The sequence below is a fragment of the Hypanus sabinus genome, chromosome 7 (genome assembly GCF_030144855.1).
Source record: "Hypanus sabinus isolate sHypSab1 chromosome 7, sHypSab1.hap1, whole genome shotgun sequence".
Classification (NCBI taxonomy): domain Eukaryota; kingdom Metazoa; phylum Chordata; class Chondrichthyes; order Myliobatiformes; family Dasyatidae; genus Hypanus; species Hypanus sabinus.
In genome coordinates, this window is record NC_082712.1 from 178,729,347 (window position 1) to 178,745,045 (window position 15,699).

General features: G+C 45.2%; 1 protein-coding gene across 1 annotated transcript in view; it reads left to right on the plus strand.

The window, feature by feature from the left end:
• The window catches only part of mrvi1 (murine retrovirus integration site 1 homolog), a 619,638-nt gene that overhangs the window by 99,258 nt on the left and 504,681 nt on the right, over positions 1-15,699 (plus strand). Inside the window, exons 4-6 of the mRNA XM_059976243.1 lie at positions 2,243-2,420; positions 7,552-7,613; positions 11,549-11,609. Of these exons, the coding sequence (XP_059832226.1) occupies positions 2,243-2,420; positions 7,552-7,613; positions 11,549-11,609 (301 nt within the window). The remainder of the gene's footprint in view (positions 1-2,242; positions 2,421-7,551; positions 7,614-11,548; positions 11,610-15,699) is intronic.

Consider the following 15,699-nt stretch of genomic DNA (forward strand, 5'->3'; position numbering starts at 1 on the left):
CACAGATAGAGTGGATGTGGAGAGGATATTTCCTGTAGTGGGGGAGTCTAGGACCAGAGGGCACAGCCACAGAATTAAGGGATGTTCATTTAAAACAAGGATGAGGAATTCCTTTAGCCAGAGGCTGGTGAATCTATGGAATTCATTGCCTCCGACAGATGTGGAGGTCAAGTCATTGGGTCTATTTAAAGTGGAGCTAGATCATCTCTTGATTAGTTAGGGTGTCAAAGGTTATGGGGAGAAGGCAGGAGAGGGATAATAAATCAGATGATGGATGCCAGAGCAGACTCAATGGACTGAATGGCCTAATTCTGCTCCAATGGCTGGTGCATTGATATAAATTGGTAAGGTCAAAGGGGACATAACAGATCTCTTTAAGCTCCTGAGGAAGTAGAGGCACTGGTAAGCTTTCTTGTCTACATAAATTAGACAAGAATTCTAATGAATTCATTAGACATGATTTCTACATGGATAGAGAGTGTACAGAGCCAATATGCTCCCATCAGGATGAGGCAGCATGTCCAAGGGAATCATGAGCATCAAGAGATATCAACGGTGGGTGGAGAATATGAAAGGAACCTGTGGCAGCTATGGATGACCAAAAGAGGGAGACCTCCAGGAGTGTAGAAAGGTATTGGGGGTGGTATTAATATAGAAATTAGGAGGTGAAAAATATCACTTACAAACAAGATTATTGCTATATTAAGGGTAAGATGACAACCAAGGAGAGAGCTGGACCTGATAAGGTCCAAAATCATTCAGGCTTATTGTCTGTCTCTGACTGTACATATACAACCAAATGAAACAACCTTACCCCAGACCACAGTGTACCCACAAAATGTATAGTACACACAGAACATAAAACAAAATATTACCATAAATAAGTTAATAAAATGTAATTCAAAAAGGAATGCAGTGGTGTGCGGAACAGGTAAACAGTACAGTAAACAGCTCACTGGCATAATGATGAGATCTCGGTGGTGGCAGGGTATTCATTAGTCTCACAGCCTGAGAGAAGAAGCTGTTACCCAGTCTGGCAGTCTGAGTCCTGTAGCTCCTTCCTGACGGTAGTGGGTCAAAGAGATTGTGGGATGGGTGATAGGGATCTTCAGCAACTTTAGGCTTTTCATCTGCAACATTCCTGGTAAGTGTCACAAATAAGGGGAGAGGGAGACCCTAGTGATCCTCTTGGCAGTTTTTACTGTTTGCTCTGTACGGTCTGCAGTCTGATGCCTTGCAGCTAACAGATTACACTTGGAGCTGGGGGTTGTAGTCGAGGTGCTAAATGAAAACCGTCTGTATCGACATGGGCATTGTAGAGTTCAAGGAGTAGGGAGTGGGATGAGAAATTCCAGAATGTTGAGTGAATATCAGAATGAATGAAACTGTGGAAAACTTGGATTAGAGAGTGCCTCTTATGAGGAAAGGTTGAGTGAGTTAGGGCTTTTCTCTTTAGAGTGAAGGTGGAGGGGAGCTGATTTGAAAGAGGTGCACAGGATAAGAGGCATAGATAGAGTGGACAGTTAGAGACTTTTATTTCAGAGTAACACACACAAAGTGCTGGAGGAATTCAGCAGCTCAGGCCGCATCAATGGAAATGAATAAACAGTCAATATTTCAGGTGGAGACCCTTCATTGGGACTAGAAAGGTAGGGGGAAAATGTCAGAATAAGAAGGTGGGGGAGGGGAGGAAGGACATGCTCTGAGGTGATAGGTGAGACCAGGTGAGGGGGAAGGTAGGTGCTGGGGGAGGGGTGTGACATAAGAAGCTGAGAAGCAATGGGAAGAGGTAAAGTGCTGAAGAAGAAGGAGTCTGACAGGGGAGGAGAGTGGACCATGGGAGAAAGGGAAGTGGGAGGGGCACCAAAGGGAGCCCAAGGATAGATGAGGTGAGAGGGGAGCCAGAATGGGGATGAAAATGAAAGAAGGAGGGGGTGGAAGAAATTAGCGTGTTGATGTTCATGCCATCGGTTTGGAGGCCTCTTAGACAGAATATGAGCTGCTGCTCCTCCAGTCTGAGAGTGGTCTTGTACTGGCAGTAGAAGAGGCCATGGACTGACATATCATCATGGGAATGGCAAACAGAATTAAAATGGTATCCACGAGGAAATCCCGCGTTTTGGAGTGGACAGAGCAAGTGTGCTCGACAAAGCAGTCCCCCAATCTATGTTGGGTCTCACTGGTGTAGAGGAGGCCACATCAGGAGCACCAGACACATTAGACACTTTATTTTATCCGCCAGGTAGAGTTGCGGCTTCAGCCATCATTCAGTATCTACGGGAGGTGACAGGACAAGGTACAGACGGCAGGCTACAGGTGCTGCATAACATGTTGGACCCAGAGCGAAAAGGCGTTGCTGTCGACCGAGGGAGCTTCCATTTAACAATGAGAAGATGGATCGCAAATTGCACTCAGGATGGGTAATGTTGCAAACCAGAGTCCTTAGAACAGAAATCTGAAATTGCTATTGGGTGTGAGTTACGGTACAATGGGAGGTATTCACAGCCCTAAATGACAATGTCTTGGGTTCAAGATTGTTTAATGTCATTTCCAGTACACACATGTAATGGGGAGCAAAATAATTGTTATTCTGGATCTGATGCAACACAAAAAACACAATATGATAAAGAAAACAATAATAATGAAAACACAAAAACACAATAAATATAAATGCAATAGAAAAATTTATTTCAGGGTAACACACAAGAAGTGACACTATGCACAGGAGTGTTGGTACATAAGGTGACTGACAGGAAATGATAAAGTAATGGTGGTTGGGGGTGTGGAGGGGTGTGTTAATGGGTGGAGGTGTTGATCAGCCTCACTGCTTGAGGAAAGTAACTGTTTTGGAGTTTGGTGGTCCTGGTGTGGATGCTATGTAGCCTTGTCTCTGATGGAAGTGGAACAAACAGTCCATAAGCAGGGTGGGTGGGATCTTTCATGATATTATTGTCATCTTTGTGGCACCTTTCGGTACATACATCCTTTACAGCAGGTAGGCTGATGCCGGTGATGCGTTGGGCAGTTTTGACTACCTGTTGTAGGGCCTTCCTGTCTGCCACAGAGCAGCTTCCGTGCTGAGCAGTGAGTGAGGACCCTTCAGCCTCCTCAGAAAGTAGAGGATTTGCTGAGCTTTCCTGATTGTGTAGAATGTGTTCTGGGGCCATGAGGGGTTGTGTGAGATACGCACTCCCAGGAGGTTGAAACTTGTTCACAGTTCACTGTAGCGGTCATGACTGATAATAAAATTACTGGGGCCAGTACACACTCACTCTTGTGGCTCAAACGTTCCTTTTCATTTTACTTGTGCCCTGTCACCCACACTGTTCTGAAGTATGAGCAGAAAACTGCTGTTTTTACCTAGAATTGGCTTATCAGGTGTGGATATTGATCACTGTAAATTGTAAATGTTTGTATGTTTTCAGTCAAAGTTCTTCTATATTCTGTGTTTTCCACCCATTCTTCCTTGTTTTTTTTGTGTGGGGCGTGGATTTTGGGGGGGGGGTCGTTGATGTTCTTGTGGAATTTGTGTGGGGAGAGGGGGGTATGGCAGGGGTCAATGTTCTTGCTGCATTTTTGTTTGTTTTTCGAGTGGGGAGGGGATATCTATTCTTACATTTTGTGCGGGAAGAAGGGTTTGGGGGTTGATGACTGTGTTGCCATCCTTTTTCTTTCTTGGTTTTGTGACTATCTGGAGAAGGAGAATCTTAGAGTTGTATACTTTGATAATAAATGAACCTTTGAACTATGAACTTTGAATTCCTTACTCGCAAGATCAATCACCATTCACAACAGAGGTGTTAAAGTCTATCAAAACTTCAAGCAGACAGCTGTTGATGTTCTGAAGTTAGTAAAGACAATAAAGATGTTAAAAGTCAAATGAAACTTCAAGTGATAATTGATAATATTTTGAAATTAGTAATGATGATAGAGGTGTTAAAATTTTGAGCAGACAGCTGATGATATTTTGAATTTAGTGAAGACAATTGAGCCGTGATTTATGGGTATGTTTCCCATTCTTTTGTTATTTCATGTTTCTCCGGCATCCCCCTGATTTAAGAAGACCTTTCCAGAAAAGCAGAGGAATCTCCAGTGGTCTTACTTCAAAGGTCTTGCTTTACCACAACTCCCTGCTGATGGGGGTGGGACAAACAGAGTGTGTAGGATCCTCCATGATGTTACCGGCCTTTTCCTGGCACCTTTCTGTATGTACGTTTTTGGTGGCAGGTAGGCTGGTGCTGGTGATGAGTTGCGATGATGTGTTCATCTCCAATTCTAGTGACCTCAACTCATTCACAGTACACTTTTGAGGGAGATTACACTGGCAGGAAGCAGAAGGGGTCTAGTATTCTCAAAACGTCAGGATCCCAGTACATTGCGTGTGTACGTACATGGCTGGTGGGTGTCTGTCTCGGGACCCTGCAGAGATTCCTGTATGCCAAGTATCCTCCCACGTGGCACATGTTGGTGACATACTTTCTCTGAAGAGACATGGGTGGGCAACAGCCATGTTACTCTGTGGCAGGTGCCCAGCTTTATCAGGATCTAGTAACGTGGTTGCCTCTGACCAATACTTCTGTCTGCTGACGGTGGGCAGTGTCCCGGCTGAGAGAATGGCCCACCCCTTTCCAACTGTATTGACGTTGGTGATGCACCGTCAATAACTCTCGGAGACGTGAGGCAAGAGATAGGCTTTTATTAGCTGGAAGAAAGCACTGTCAGCAGCAAGAGACCGTCACACAACATCCTAGAGACTGAGGGAGGAGCAGTGCCTCCCATCGCCTTTATACAGGGGTCTGTGGGAGGAGCCACAGGAGCAGTCAGTAGGGGGGCGTGTCCAGACAGGTATATGTAGTTCACCACAGTTGGTGTGGCCTGGGTGTGTAGAGCGATTCTGGCTGAGCCTGCCTCTGCACATTGGCCTCAGGCTCTGGAATCTAATCCGGGAACTGGTCTCATACACCTTGAGCTGTGTCACAGCAACACCTGCTGTCCCGTTCAGAGATGCAGGTAGGAGGTACCACTCTGAGCTACTGTTTCACACCATCCCCTTCCTACCCTTGTTTACTGTCCTGACATGCCAGGGCAGTTGGTCCTTCCACCTGGGAGTGAGGAGGGTCCTTTTTCTGCGTGTCCTTTGCTTGTACATTGGGGACCTGGGGTGGAGGGTGCTGCAACAAATTCTTTACCTTGTGCATGGATCCCTCAGCTGCCTATGATAAACACAAGAGATTCTGCAGACGCTGGAAATCCAGAGCATCACACACACAAACTGCTGGAGGAACTCAGCAGGTCAGGCAGCATCTATGGAGAGTGTTAACAGTCAATGTTCTGGGCCGTGACCCTTCATCAGGACTGGAAAGGAAGGGGGAAGAAGCCAGAGTAAGAGGGGGAAAGAGGACAAGCTGGAAGGTGACAGATGGGTGTGTGGGGATGAAGTAAGAAGCTGGGGGGGGGGTGATAGGTGGAAAATTTAAAAGCAGAAGAAGAAGGAATCTGATAAGAGAGGCAAGTGGACCATGGGAAAGTGGGAAGGAAGAGTGGAATTGGAGGGGGTGGGTGATAGGCAAGTGAGGAGAAGAAGTAAGAGGCCATAGTGGGGAATGGAGGAAGGGGGAGGAAAAAAATTACCAGAGGTTGGAGAAACTGATGTTCATGCCATCAGGTTGGAGGCTACTGATAGAGTCTGTGAGGTGTTGCTGCTCCACCCAGCCGACTGCTGCTTCTACAGTCTAGAAGAGACCATATGGTCATGGGGTGTGTGAGTCCGCAGCCCGCAGCCCTTACTTGAACACGTGTGGGGGTTGCTGCTCCATTTCTCACTGCATTTTAGCCCCAACCCATTTACATGTGGTCATCCAGTTGTGGGGAGGGGGGGATGTCCCAGTAGGCTTTCTCCAGTTTCAAACACAGCCTCTCATGTTCCTAAAACCCACTTTAAACAGTCAAGAGAGCTTGCCAATGCCTTTACTTTCTGAGGAGGGTGAAGAGAGTTGGACTTTGTACATCTATATTCGTGTCATTCTGCAGATGTGCAGTAGAGAGCATCCTAGCAAGCTGCATCAGTGTTTGGTACGGAAACTGCACTGCGGCAGACAGAAAAGCTCTACAACGGGTAGATATAACTGCCCAGCACATCTCCGGCCCCAGCCTACCCAGCACCAAGGACAGATATACAGAAAGGTGCTGTAAAAACCCAGTAACATCATGCAGGGATTCCCCCCCCCCCCCACCCTGCTCATGGACTGTTTGCCCCACTCCCATCAGGGAGGAGGCTATATAGGTTCCACACCAGGACCACCAGACTCAAAAACAGTCCCTTTCCCCAAGCAGTGAGGCTGATCAACACCTCCACCACCTAACCCAGCCCTCCACACCCCCAAACACCACTACTTTATCATTTCCTGTCAGTCACCTTATGTATAGACTAGCATCACTTTATGGACACAGTCTATCTACGTATATAAGCTATCTTATTTATTTATTTTCATTGTGTTTTTTATTGTGATCTTTACCTATTTGTGGTTTTTTTTGGGCTACATCAGATCTGGAGTAACAATTATTTCATTCTCCTTTACACTTCTGAACTGGAAATGACATTAAAAAATCTTGAATCTTGAATCAAATTAGCTAGGAGGTGGGCAGTGGATGGTTCAGCCCAGGCTGACTGCCTAACAATATCCTGGGATAAGTGCATGCCTGGGTAACCTTAGAAAGAGGACACACTGTCCATGGGTACTGTGAAGGTGTTTTGGGACCATTGGGCGCCACAGGGGATAATTATCATCCTAAACGCAGGAGATTCTGCAGAAGCTGGAAATCACACAAAATGTTGGAGCAACTCAGCAGGTCAGGCACCATCAATGGTAAAGAAGAAAGAGTCGACATTTTATTGTCCTGGATAGGAATGAGAATATTTTAATTTATAGTGTTTTAGACACCCTTACTGTCTGTGATTTTGATGTAGTACTATAATAATATAAAGTTCCAATAAACATACTTAGATGAAAATAAACATTAGGACGAGGTTGCTGCTGGCTGGTGCCCACCATGTTGCACTGTAGGGGCTGCCCATTTTCTATCATGACTGCTAAGAGGCTGGATCATGGTTGTCTCTGGCCAGGACACATCTCTGATGGCTCCAGGTGGTGAATACTGACTCCACATTCTCACATTTTTTCAGGTGAAGAAAATTTCACCAGAGTTCCCCATCTTTTTGCAAAATGGCCAATAGCAGAGGTGGTTGGAGGAAAGTATAGAGAAATTTCCAGGGTAGGTTTTTACACTGAGAGTGGTGGGTGCCTGGAAGGAACACGAGTGGTGTAGAGGCAGATTCATTAGAGACATTTAGAAAGCTCTTAGAAAGGCACATGGATGTAAGAAAAATAGAGCATATGGGCTGAGTCAGAGGGAAGGGCTGGATTTATCATGAAGTAGATATATGTAAGTTGGCATAACATTGTGGGCAATAGGCCTGAACTTATTCTATGACTGTCTGATATTAACTGTCTGAATTTTCTGTTATTTCGCTCTTTGTTACTGAACTCACAGGCCATCAGATGAAAAAGCATCTTTGAATCTGAGAGAAAATCCCAGACTTCAATCGACAGAGGGTAAGTGGAATACAAAAGACACAGTTAGGTGTGTGTTAACTGCTGGATTTCTCCCTGGAATGAGGAAAATTAAGGGAATAGCTACTCAGATTTTTCTAAATTGCAAGTAGCTGATGCTGAGAGATTGTATGGGTGAACTGACATGCACTCAAAGTTGAGTACCTGCCCTGGAGATTTATGAAGGAAGTCAGCACATCTTTCTGATGTCACGGTCTTGAACATTAAGGGACTAGATGTCACCTACTGGAGCACTTTACCCTTCACCAGTTGTCCTAACTGACTTCTACTGCTTCAAGTACCCCACAAGCTCACTCCTTCAAACAGTGCCAGATAAAAATCACAGTCCTGCTCTTAGCTCTTGTTCAGTAAGTCAGGAATTTAGAACTTTAGTACTTGGAACAGTAGAGCACAGTGTTCTTTGTTCTAAGTTCCAAGACTTGCTTAGGTCTGTTGAACAAATTTTCCATAGATAATAATTTTGTGTTGATTCTTAATTAGATTTTTTGTTTTAACAACTGTTCTACTGCATGGAATGTAGAAGTAAAGTACTGCCTAGTCATAGGATGAGCCATTAATATCCCTATTGGTAAATTTCTGTAACTTAGAACAGAGAACACTATAGCACTGCACAGGCCCTTCGGCCCACAATGTTGTGCTGATCTTTTAACCTACTCTAAGGTTAATCTAACCCTTTCCACCCACATAGCTCTCCATTTTTCTATCATCCATTTGACTATCTAGGAGTCCCTTAAATACCCCTAATGTATTTGTCTCCACCACTGCCTCTGGCAGTGTGTCCCATGCATCCAGCACTCTCAATGTAAAAATCCTACTTCTGACATCCTCCTATACTTTCCTCCAATTGCCTTAACATTATGCCTCCTTCTATTAGCCATTTCTTCCCTTGGAAAAAATCTCTGGCTGTCCACTCGATCTATGCCTCTTAACATCTTGTACACCTCTGGCAAGTCAATTCTCATTCTGCTGCGCTCCAAAGAGAAAACTCAAAGCTTATTCAACCTTTGCTCATAAGACATGCTCTCTAATCCAGTCAGCATCTTGGCAAATCTTCTCTGCACCCTTTTTAAAGCTTCCACATTCTTCCTATAAGAAGCAACCCAAATGAACTCCAAGTTTAAGTTTAGGTCAAGTTCAATGTCAAGTTTATTGTCATCTGACTGTATGTATATACAACCAAATGTTGCTCCGGACCACGGTCACCTACAGTACTTATATACAACCCAACGAAACAACATTCCTCTGGACCACGGTCACCCACAATACATACATACAACCCAATGAAACAACGTTCCTCTGGACCACGGTCACCTACAATACTTATATACAACCAAATGAAACATTGTTCCTCTGGACCACACTGCACCCACAATACATATATACAACCCAATGAAACAATGTTTCTCCAGACCACGGTCACCCACAATACATATATACAACCCAACGAAACAACGTTCCTCTGGACCACGGTCACCTACAATACTTATATACAACCAAATGAAACATTGTTCCTCTGGACCACACTGCACCCTCAATACATATATACAACCCAACGAAACAACGTTCCTCTGGACCATGGTTACCCACAATACATATATACAACCCAACGAAACAACGTTCCTCCGGATCACGGTCACCCACAATACATATATACAACCCAACGAAACAACGTTCCTCTGGACCACGGTCACCCACAATACATATATACAACCCAACGAAACAACGTTCCTCTGGACCACGGTCACCCACAATACATATATACAACCAAACGAAACAACATTCCTCCGGACCACGGTCACCCACAATACATATATACAACCCAATGAAACAACGTTCCTCCGGACCACGGTCACCCACAATACATATATACAACCCAACGAAACAACATTCCTCTGGACCACGGTCACCCACAATACATATATACAACCCAACGAAACAATGTTTCTCTGGACTATGACGCTCTCACGTTATATATATCACATACAGCACGTAGACCAAAATATTATACTATAAGTTAATGAAGAATAATTCAAAACGCATGTAGTACACAGTACAACTGAACAGTAAACAGCTTACTATCCCGGTGACGAGACCTCGGTTTGCAGGGTATTCATTAGTCTCCCAGCCTGAGGGAAGAAGCTGTTACCCAGTCAGGCAGTCCTAGTCCTGATGATGCTCCTGTATCTCCTTGCTCATGGCAGTGGGTCAAAGAGATTGCGGGATGAGTGGTAGGGATCCTCAACAATGCTTTGGGCCCTTCAACTACAATGCTCCTTGTAAGTAGGGGCAAGGGTGACCCTGGTGACCCTCTCGGCAGTTTTTACTGTGCTCTGCGGGGTTTTGTGGCCCGAAGCCTTGCAGCTTCCATACAGCACAATGATGCAGCCAGACAGGACACTCTTGACGGTGCTCCTGTAAAACGTTGTTAAGATGGGGCAGGCAGACCTGCACGACTCAATCTCCTCCAAAAGTGTAGAAGCTGCTGTGCCTGCTAGACTAATGAGGAGATATTGTTGGCCCAGGTGAGATCATCTGCGATGTGCACAGCAAGGAACTTTATGTTCTTCATTCTCTCCAAGGCAGAGCCATTGATGAGCATGGGAGAGTGATTGACCTGTGCCTTCCAAGTCCACAATCACCTCTTTAGTAGTCCACTCTGAGAGCCAGGTTGTTGTTCTTTCACCACTTGACAAGCCTCTCTACCTGCACTCTGTGTGCTGACGTTTCAGTTCTGTAGAGCTGCAGCTTTACCTCATGGCTCTTGAACTCAGTTCAGTGACTACTGAAGGCCAACACTCCATACGCTTTGAGATGACAGTCCTTGGCAAGGTTGCTGGAGTAACAAAGCAAGGATTGAGACACGGTATTAAACTGGATCGAGAACTGAGCACAAAAGCTAGATGATAGTCCTAGTTAGGCTTACGATTGAGCACCAAACCTCACTTCAGGTGCTCTTTAATCAATTCTTGGCGCACAGAACATGCTTGCCATTTAGCGGGACGGTCCTGAACTCTTAAAGGGGCTGCGCCAGCTTTCCATACTCCAGAAAGTTAGAGCGTCTGAATCCCGGAAGCTGGTGTGGATGGGAGTGTCTCGTAACATAACCATCCTGTCAACTTGCGCAGCAACTTTCAGGGATTTATGGATGTGGACCGGAAACCAACTTGATAGGATGGTAGAGAAGGCATATGGCGTGCTTGCCTTTATTAGTCAAGGCAATGAGTTCAAAAGTCAGGAAGTTATGTTGCAGCTTTATAAAACTCTAGTTAGACTGCATCTAGAGTATTGCATACAGTTCCAGTCACCCCATTATAGGAAGGATGTTGAGGTTTTGGAGAGAGTCCAGAAGAGGTTTACCAGGATGCTGCCTGAATTAGAAGACATGGTGCTATAATGAGAGGTTGGACAAACCTGGGTTGTTTACTCTGGAGTGGCAGAGGCTGAGGGAAGATCTGATAGAGGTTTATAAGATTATGAGAGGCATAGACAGAGTAGATAAACAATATCATTTCTGAGGGTTGAACTGTCTAGTACCAGAGGTCATGCATTTAAGGTGAGAGGGGGTAATTTTAAAGGAGATGTGAGAGGCAAGTTTTTTACACAGAGAGTGATCGATGCCTGGAATGCACTGCCTGGGTAGAGTCAAATACATTAGAGACTTTTAAGAGATGGTTAGCTAGGCACACAAGTGTGAGGAAACTGGAAGGATATGGACAGAGAGGATTAATTTAGTTAGCCTTTTTATAACTAATTTAATTTGTTCAGCACAACATAGAAGGCTGCAGGGCCTGTTCCTATGCTGTACTGTTCATTGTTCTGATTTATCGAATATTATATTGAAATGTTTTGTAGCTCTAGGGTTGACTACACACACCTGAAAGGGATTCTGCTACATTGTCTTTCTTCTTTATTGAAAGGAGATGAGATTTCTCATCTGGTACCATGGCCACTGGAAGAAGGAATGGACGACCCCAGAATGTACGTATTTATTCAACTCGACAAACATAGGAACAAAATAAAAGCTATATTCTGTAGATGTTGGAAAGCTGAAATAGAAAACACACATAAAACACCGGAGGAACTCAGCAGGTCAGATAGCATCTACGGGAATGAATAAACAGTTGACGTTCTGGCCAACACCTTTCATCAGGACTGGAAAGGGAGGGGGAAGATGCCAGAGTAAGAGAGTGAGTGGAGCAGAAGGAGAGCAAGGTAGAAGGCAATTGGTGAAGCCAGGTGGGTGGGGGAGCGGGATGAAGTAAGAAGATGGGAGGTGAATGGTGGAAAAGGCAAAGGGTTGCAGAAGAATTGATCTGTTTGGAGAAGAGAATGGACCATTGGAGAAAGGCAAGAAGGGCAGGTGAGGAGAAAAGGTAAGACTATAGAGTGAGGAATAGAAGAAGAAGGGGAATGGGGTAACAATTACCAGAAGTTGATAACTCGATCTTCATGCCATAAGCTTGGAGGCTACCCAGACAGAACAACAGGAAACACTGGAAATATCCAGCAGGTCAGGCAGCATCTGAAGAGCAAAACAGTGAACTTTATTAGAAAACTTTGGTGAACTACCTACACATAAGTGATTTTTTTTTTACTTGAGGAAATTAGGAATACATAATTATTTTAATCATTTTATAAGTGGCAGAACTAATTTTAATCCAGGTTAGACCTTCCTGGTCCGACGAAGGTCTTCACTGACCTTCCTGGTCCGACGAAGGTCCTCACTGACCTTCCTGGTCCTGACGAAGGTCTTCACTGACCCTCCTGGTCCGACGAAGGTCTTCACTGACCTTCCTGGTCCGACGAAGGTCTTCACTGACCTTCCTGGTCCGACGAAGGTCTTCACTGACCTTCCTGGTCCTGACGAAGGTCTTCACTGACCTTCCTGGTCCGACGAAGGTCTTCACTGACCTTCCTGGTCTGACGAAGGTCTTCACTGACCTTCCTGGTCCTGACGAAGGTCTTCACTGACCTTCCTGGTCCGACGAAGGTCTTCACTGACCTTCCTGGTCCGACGAAGGTCTTCACTGACCTTCCTGGTCCTGACGAAGGTCTTCACTGACCTTCCTGGTCCTGACGAAGGTCTTCACTGACCTTCCTGGTCCTGACGAAGGTCTTCACTGACCTTCCTGGTCCTGACGAAGGGTCTCGACCGGAAACGTTGACTGCTCCTTTCAATGGATGCTGCCCGACCTGCTGAGTTCATCCAGCTTTTTTGTACGTCTTGATTTGAGCACAGCATCTGCAGTGTACTTTGTGTAGACCTTCACTGTGAATGGTGGAGCCCTGGTGAGTGTTGTAGAAGAGAAGAACTTTGGGGTGCAAGTATCTAAGAAAGGATCTGCTGGCATTGGAAGGTCCAGAGGAGCTTTATGAGAATGGTCCCAGGAATGAAAGGATTATTATATGAGAAATGTTTGATGGCTCTGGGTTGGAATTTAAAAGAATGAGAGGGGATCTCACTGAAGCCTGTTGAATACCGTAAGGCCTAGACAGAGTGGATGTGGACAGGATGTTTCCTATAGTGGGCTAGGATCAGAGTGAACAGCCTCAGAATAGAAGGATCTGGGAATACAGATACATAATTCCCTAAAAGTGGCATCACTGGTAGATAGGATAGTAAAGAGAGCTTTTGGTACATTGGCCTTTATAAATCAATCAGGCAGAGGCGAGGGTAGGTTCCGGTAAGTCTCTGTTTTTCTTCTTTTTTTTGTTCAGACTAGAGAATATGCCAGGCAGGATGTTGGAATGCTCCTCTTGCAGGATGTGGGAAGTCAGGGAGACCTCCGGTGTCCCTGACAACGATACCTGCAAGAAGTGCATCCAGCTGCAGCTCCTAACGGACTGCGTTAGGGAACTGGAGCAGGAGCTGGATGACCTCCGGATCATTCAGGAGACTGAGCAGTTTATAGATAGTAGCTTCTGGGAGGTAGTTACACCTAAGGAACAGGGCACAGGTAATTGGGTTACCGTCAGGCGAGGGAAGAGGAAAGGGCAGGTAGTGCAGGGCTCCCCCGTGGCCATTCCCCTCAACAACAAGTATACCGATTTAGATACTGTTGGGGGGGGGGTTGGCTTACCTGGGACAAGCTGCGGCAGCTGGAGCTCTTGCACTGAGTCTGGTTCTGCAGTGCAGAAGGGAGGGAGGAAGAAGAGGAGAGCGGTAGTGATAGGTGACTCCATAGTCAGGGGTACAGACAGGAGATTCTGTGGTCGTGACAGAGACTCCCAGATGGTTTGTTGCCTCCCGGGTGCCAGGGTCAGGGATGTCTCTGATTGCGTGCACAGCATTCTTAAGTGGGAGGGGTGATCAGCCAGATGTCGTGGTACACATCGGTACCAATGACATAGGTAGAAAGAGTCAGGAGGTCCTGAAGAGTGAGTACAGAGAGCTTGGTAGGAAGTTGAAAAACAGGACCTCGAGGGTAGTAATCTCCGGATTGCTGCCTGTGCCACGTGCTAGTGAGGGTAAAAGTAGGATGCTCTGGCAGATGAACACGTGGCTGAGAAACTGGTGTAGGGGGCAGGGTTTCAGATTTCTAGATCATTGGGACCTCTTCTGGGGCAGGACCTGTACAAGAGAGACGGGTTACACCTAAACTACAAGGGGACCAATATACTTGCAGGGAGGTTTGCTAGTGTTATTGGGGAGGGTTTAAACAAGATTTGCAGGGGGATGGGAACCAGAGTGCCAGAGTAGATAGTGGAATGGGGGTAAAAATAAATGATATTAGTAGTTCATGCAAAGTCATAAATAGTAAGGTTGTGTGTGGTGGTAACAATCTTCTGAGGTGTGTATATTTCAATGCAAGTATTGTGGGAAAGGCAGATGAGCTGAGGGCCTGGATTGACATGTGGAATTATGACATCATAGCCATTACTGAAACTTGGCTACAAGAGGGGCAGGACTGGCAGCTCAATGTTCCAGGGTTCCGATGTTTCAGACATGATAGAGGCAGAGGGATGAAGGGTGGAGGGGTGGTGGCTTTGCTAGTCAGGGAAAATATTACAGCAGTGCTTCAGCAGGAAAGATTAGAGGGCTTGTCTACTGAGGCCGTATGGGTGGAGCTGAGAAACAGGAAAGGTATGACCACATTAATAGGATTGTACTATAGACTACTCAATAGTCAGCGAGAATTGGAGGAGCAAATTTGCAGAGAGATAGCAGACAACTGCAGGAGACAGAAAGTTGTGATTGTAGGGGATTTTGATTTTCCACATATTGATTGGAACTCCCATACTGTTAAAGGTCTAGACGGGTTAGAGTTTGTGAAATGTGTTCAGGAAAGTTTTCTAAATCAATATATAGATGTACCAACTAGGGAGGATGCAATATTAGATCTCCTATTAGGGAATGAGAGGGCAGGTGATAGAAGTGTGTGTAGGGGAACACTTTGGTTCCAGTGATCATAACATCATTAGTTTCAACTTGATCATGGATAAAGATAGATCTGGTCCTCAGGTTGAAGATCTAAACTGGAAAAAGGCCAAATTTGAAGAAATGAGAAAGGATCTAAAAAGTGTAGATTGGGACAGGTTGTTTTCTGGCAAGGATGTGATTGGTAAGTGGGAGGCCTTCAGAGGAGAAATTTTGAGAGTGCAGAGTTTGTACGTTCCTGTCAGGGTTAAAGGCAAAATGAATAAGATTAAGGAACCTTAGTTCTTGAGGGATATTGGAACTCTGATAAAGAAGAAGAGAGAGATGTATAACATGTATGGGCAACAGGGGGGAAATAAGATGCTTGAGGAGTATAAGAAGAGTAAGAAAATACTTAAGAAAGAAATCAGGAGGGCTAAAGAAAGACATGAGGTTGCTTTGGCAGTCAGTGTGAAGGATAATCCTAAGAGCTTCTGCAAGTATGTTAAGAGCAAAAGGATAGTAAGGGATAAAATTGGACCTCTTGAAGATCAGAGTGGTCAGCTATGTATGGAACCAAAAGAAATGGGAGAGATATTAAATGGGTTTTTTGCATCTGTATTTACTAAGGAAACTGGAATGGAGTCTATGGAAACAAGGCAAACAAGTAGGGAGGTCTTGGAACTTATACAGATTAAAGAGGAGGAGGTG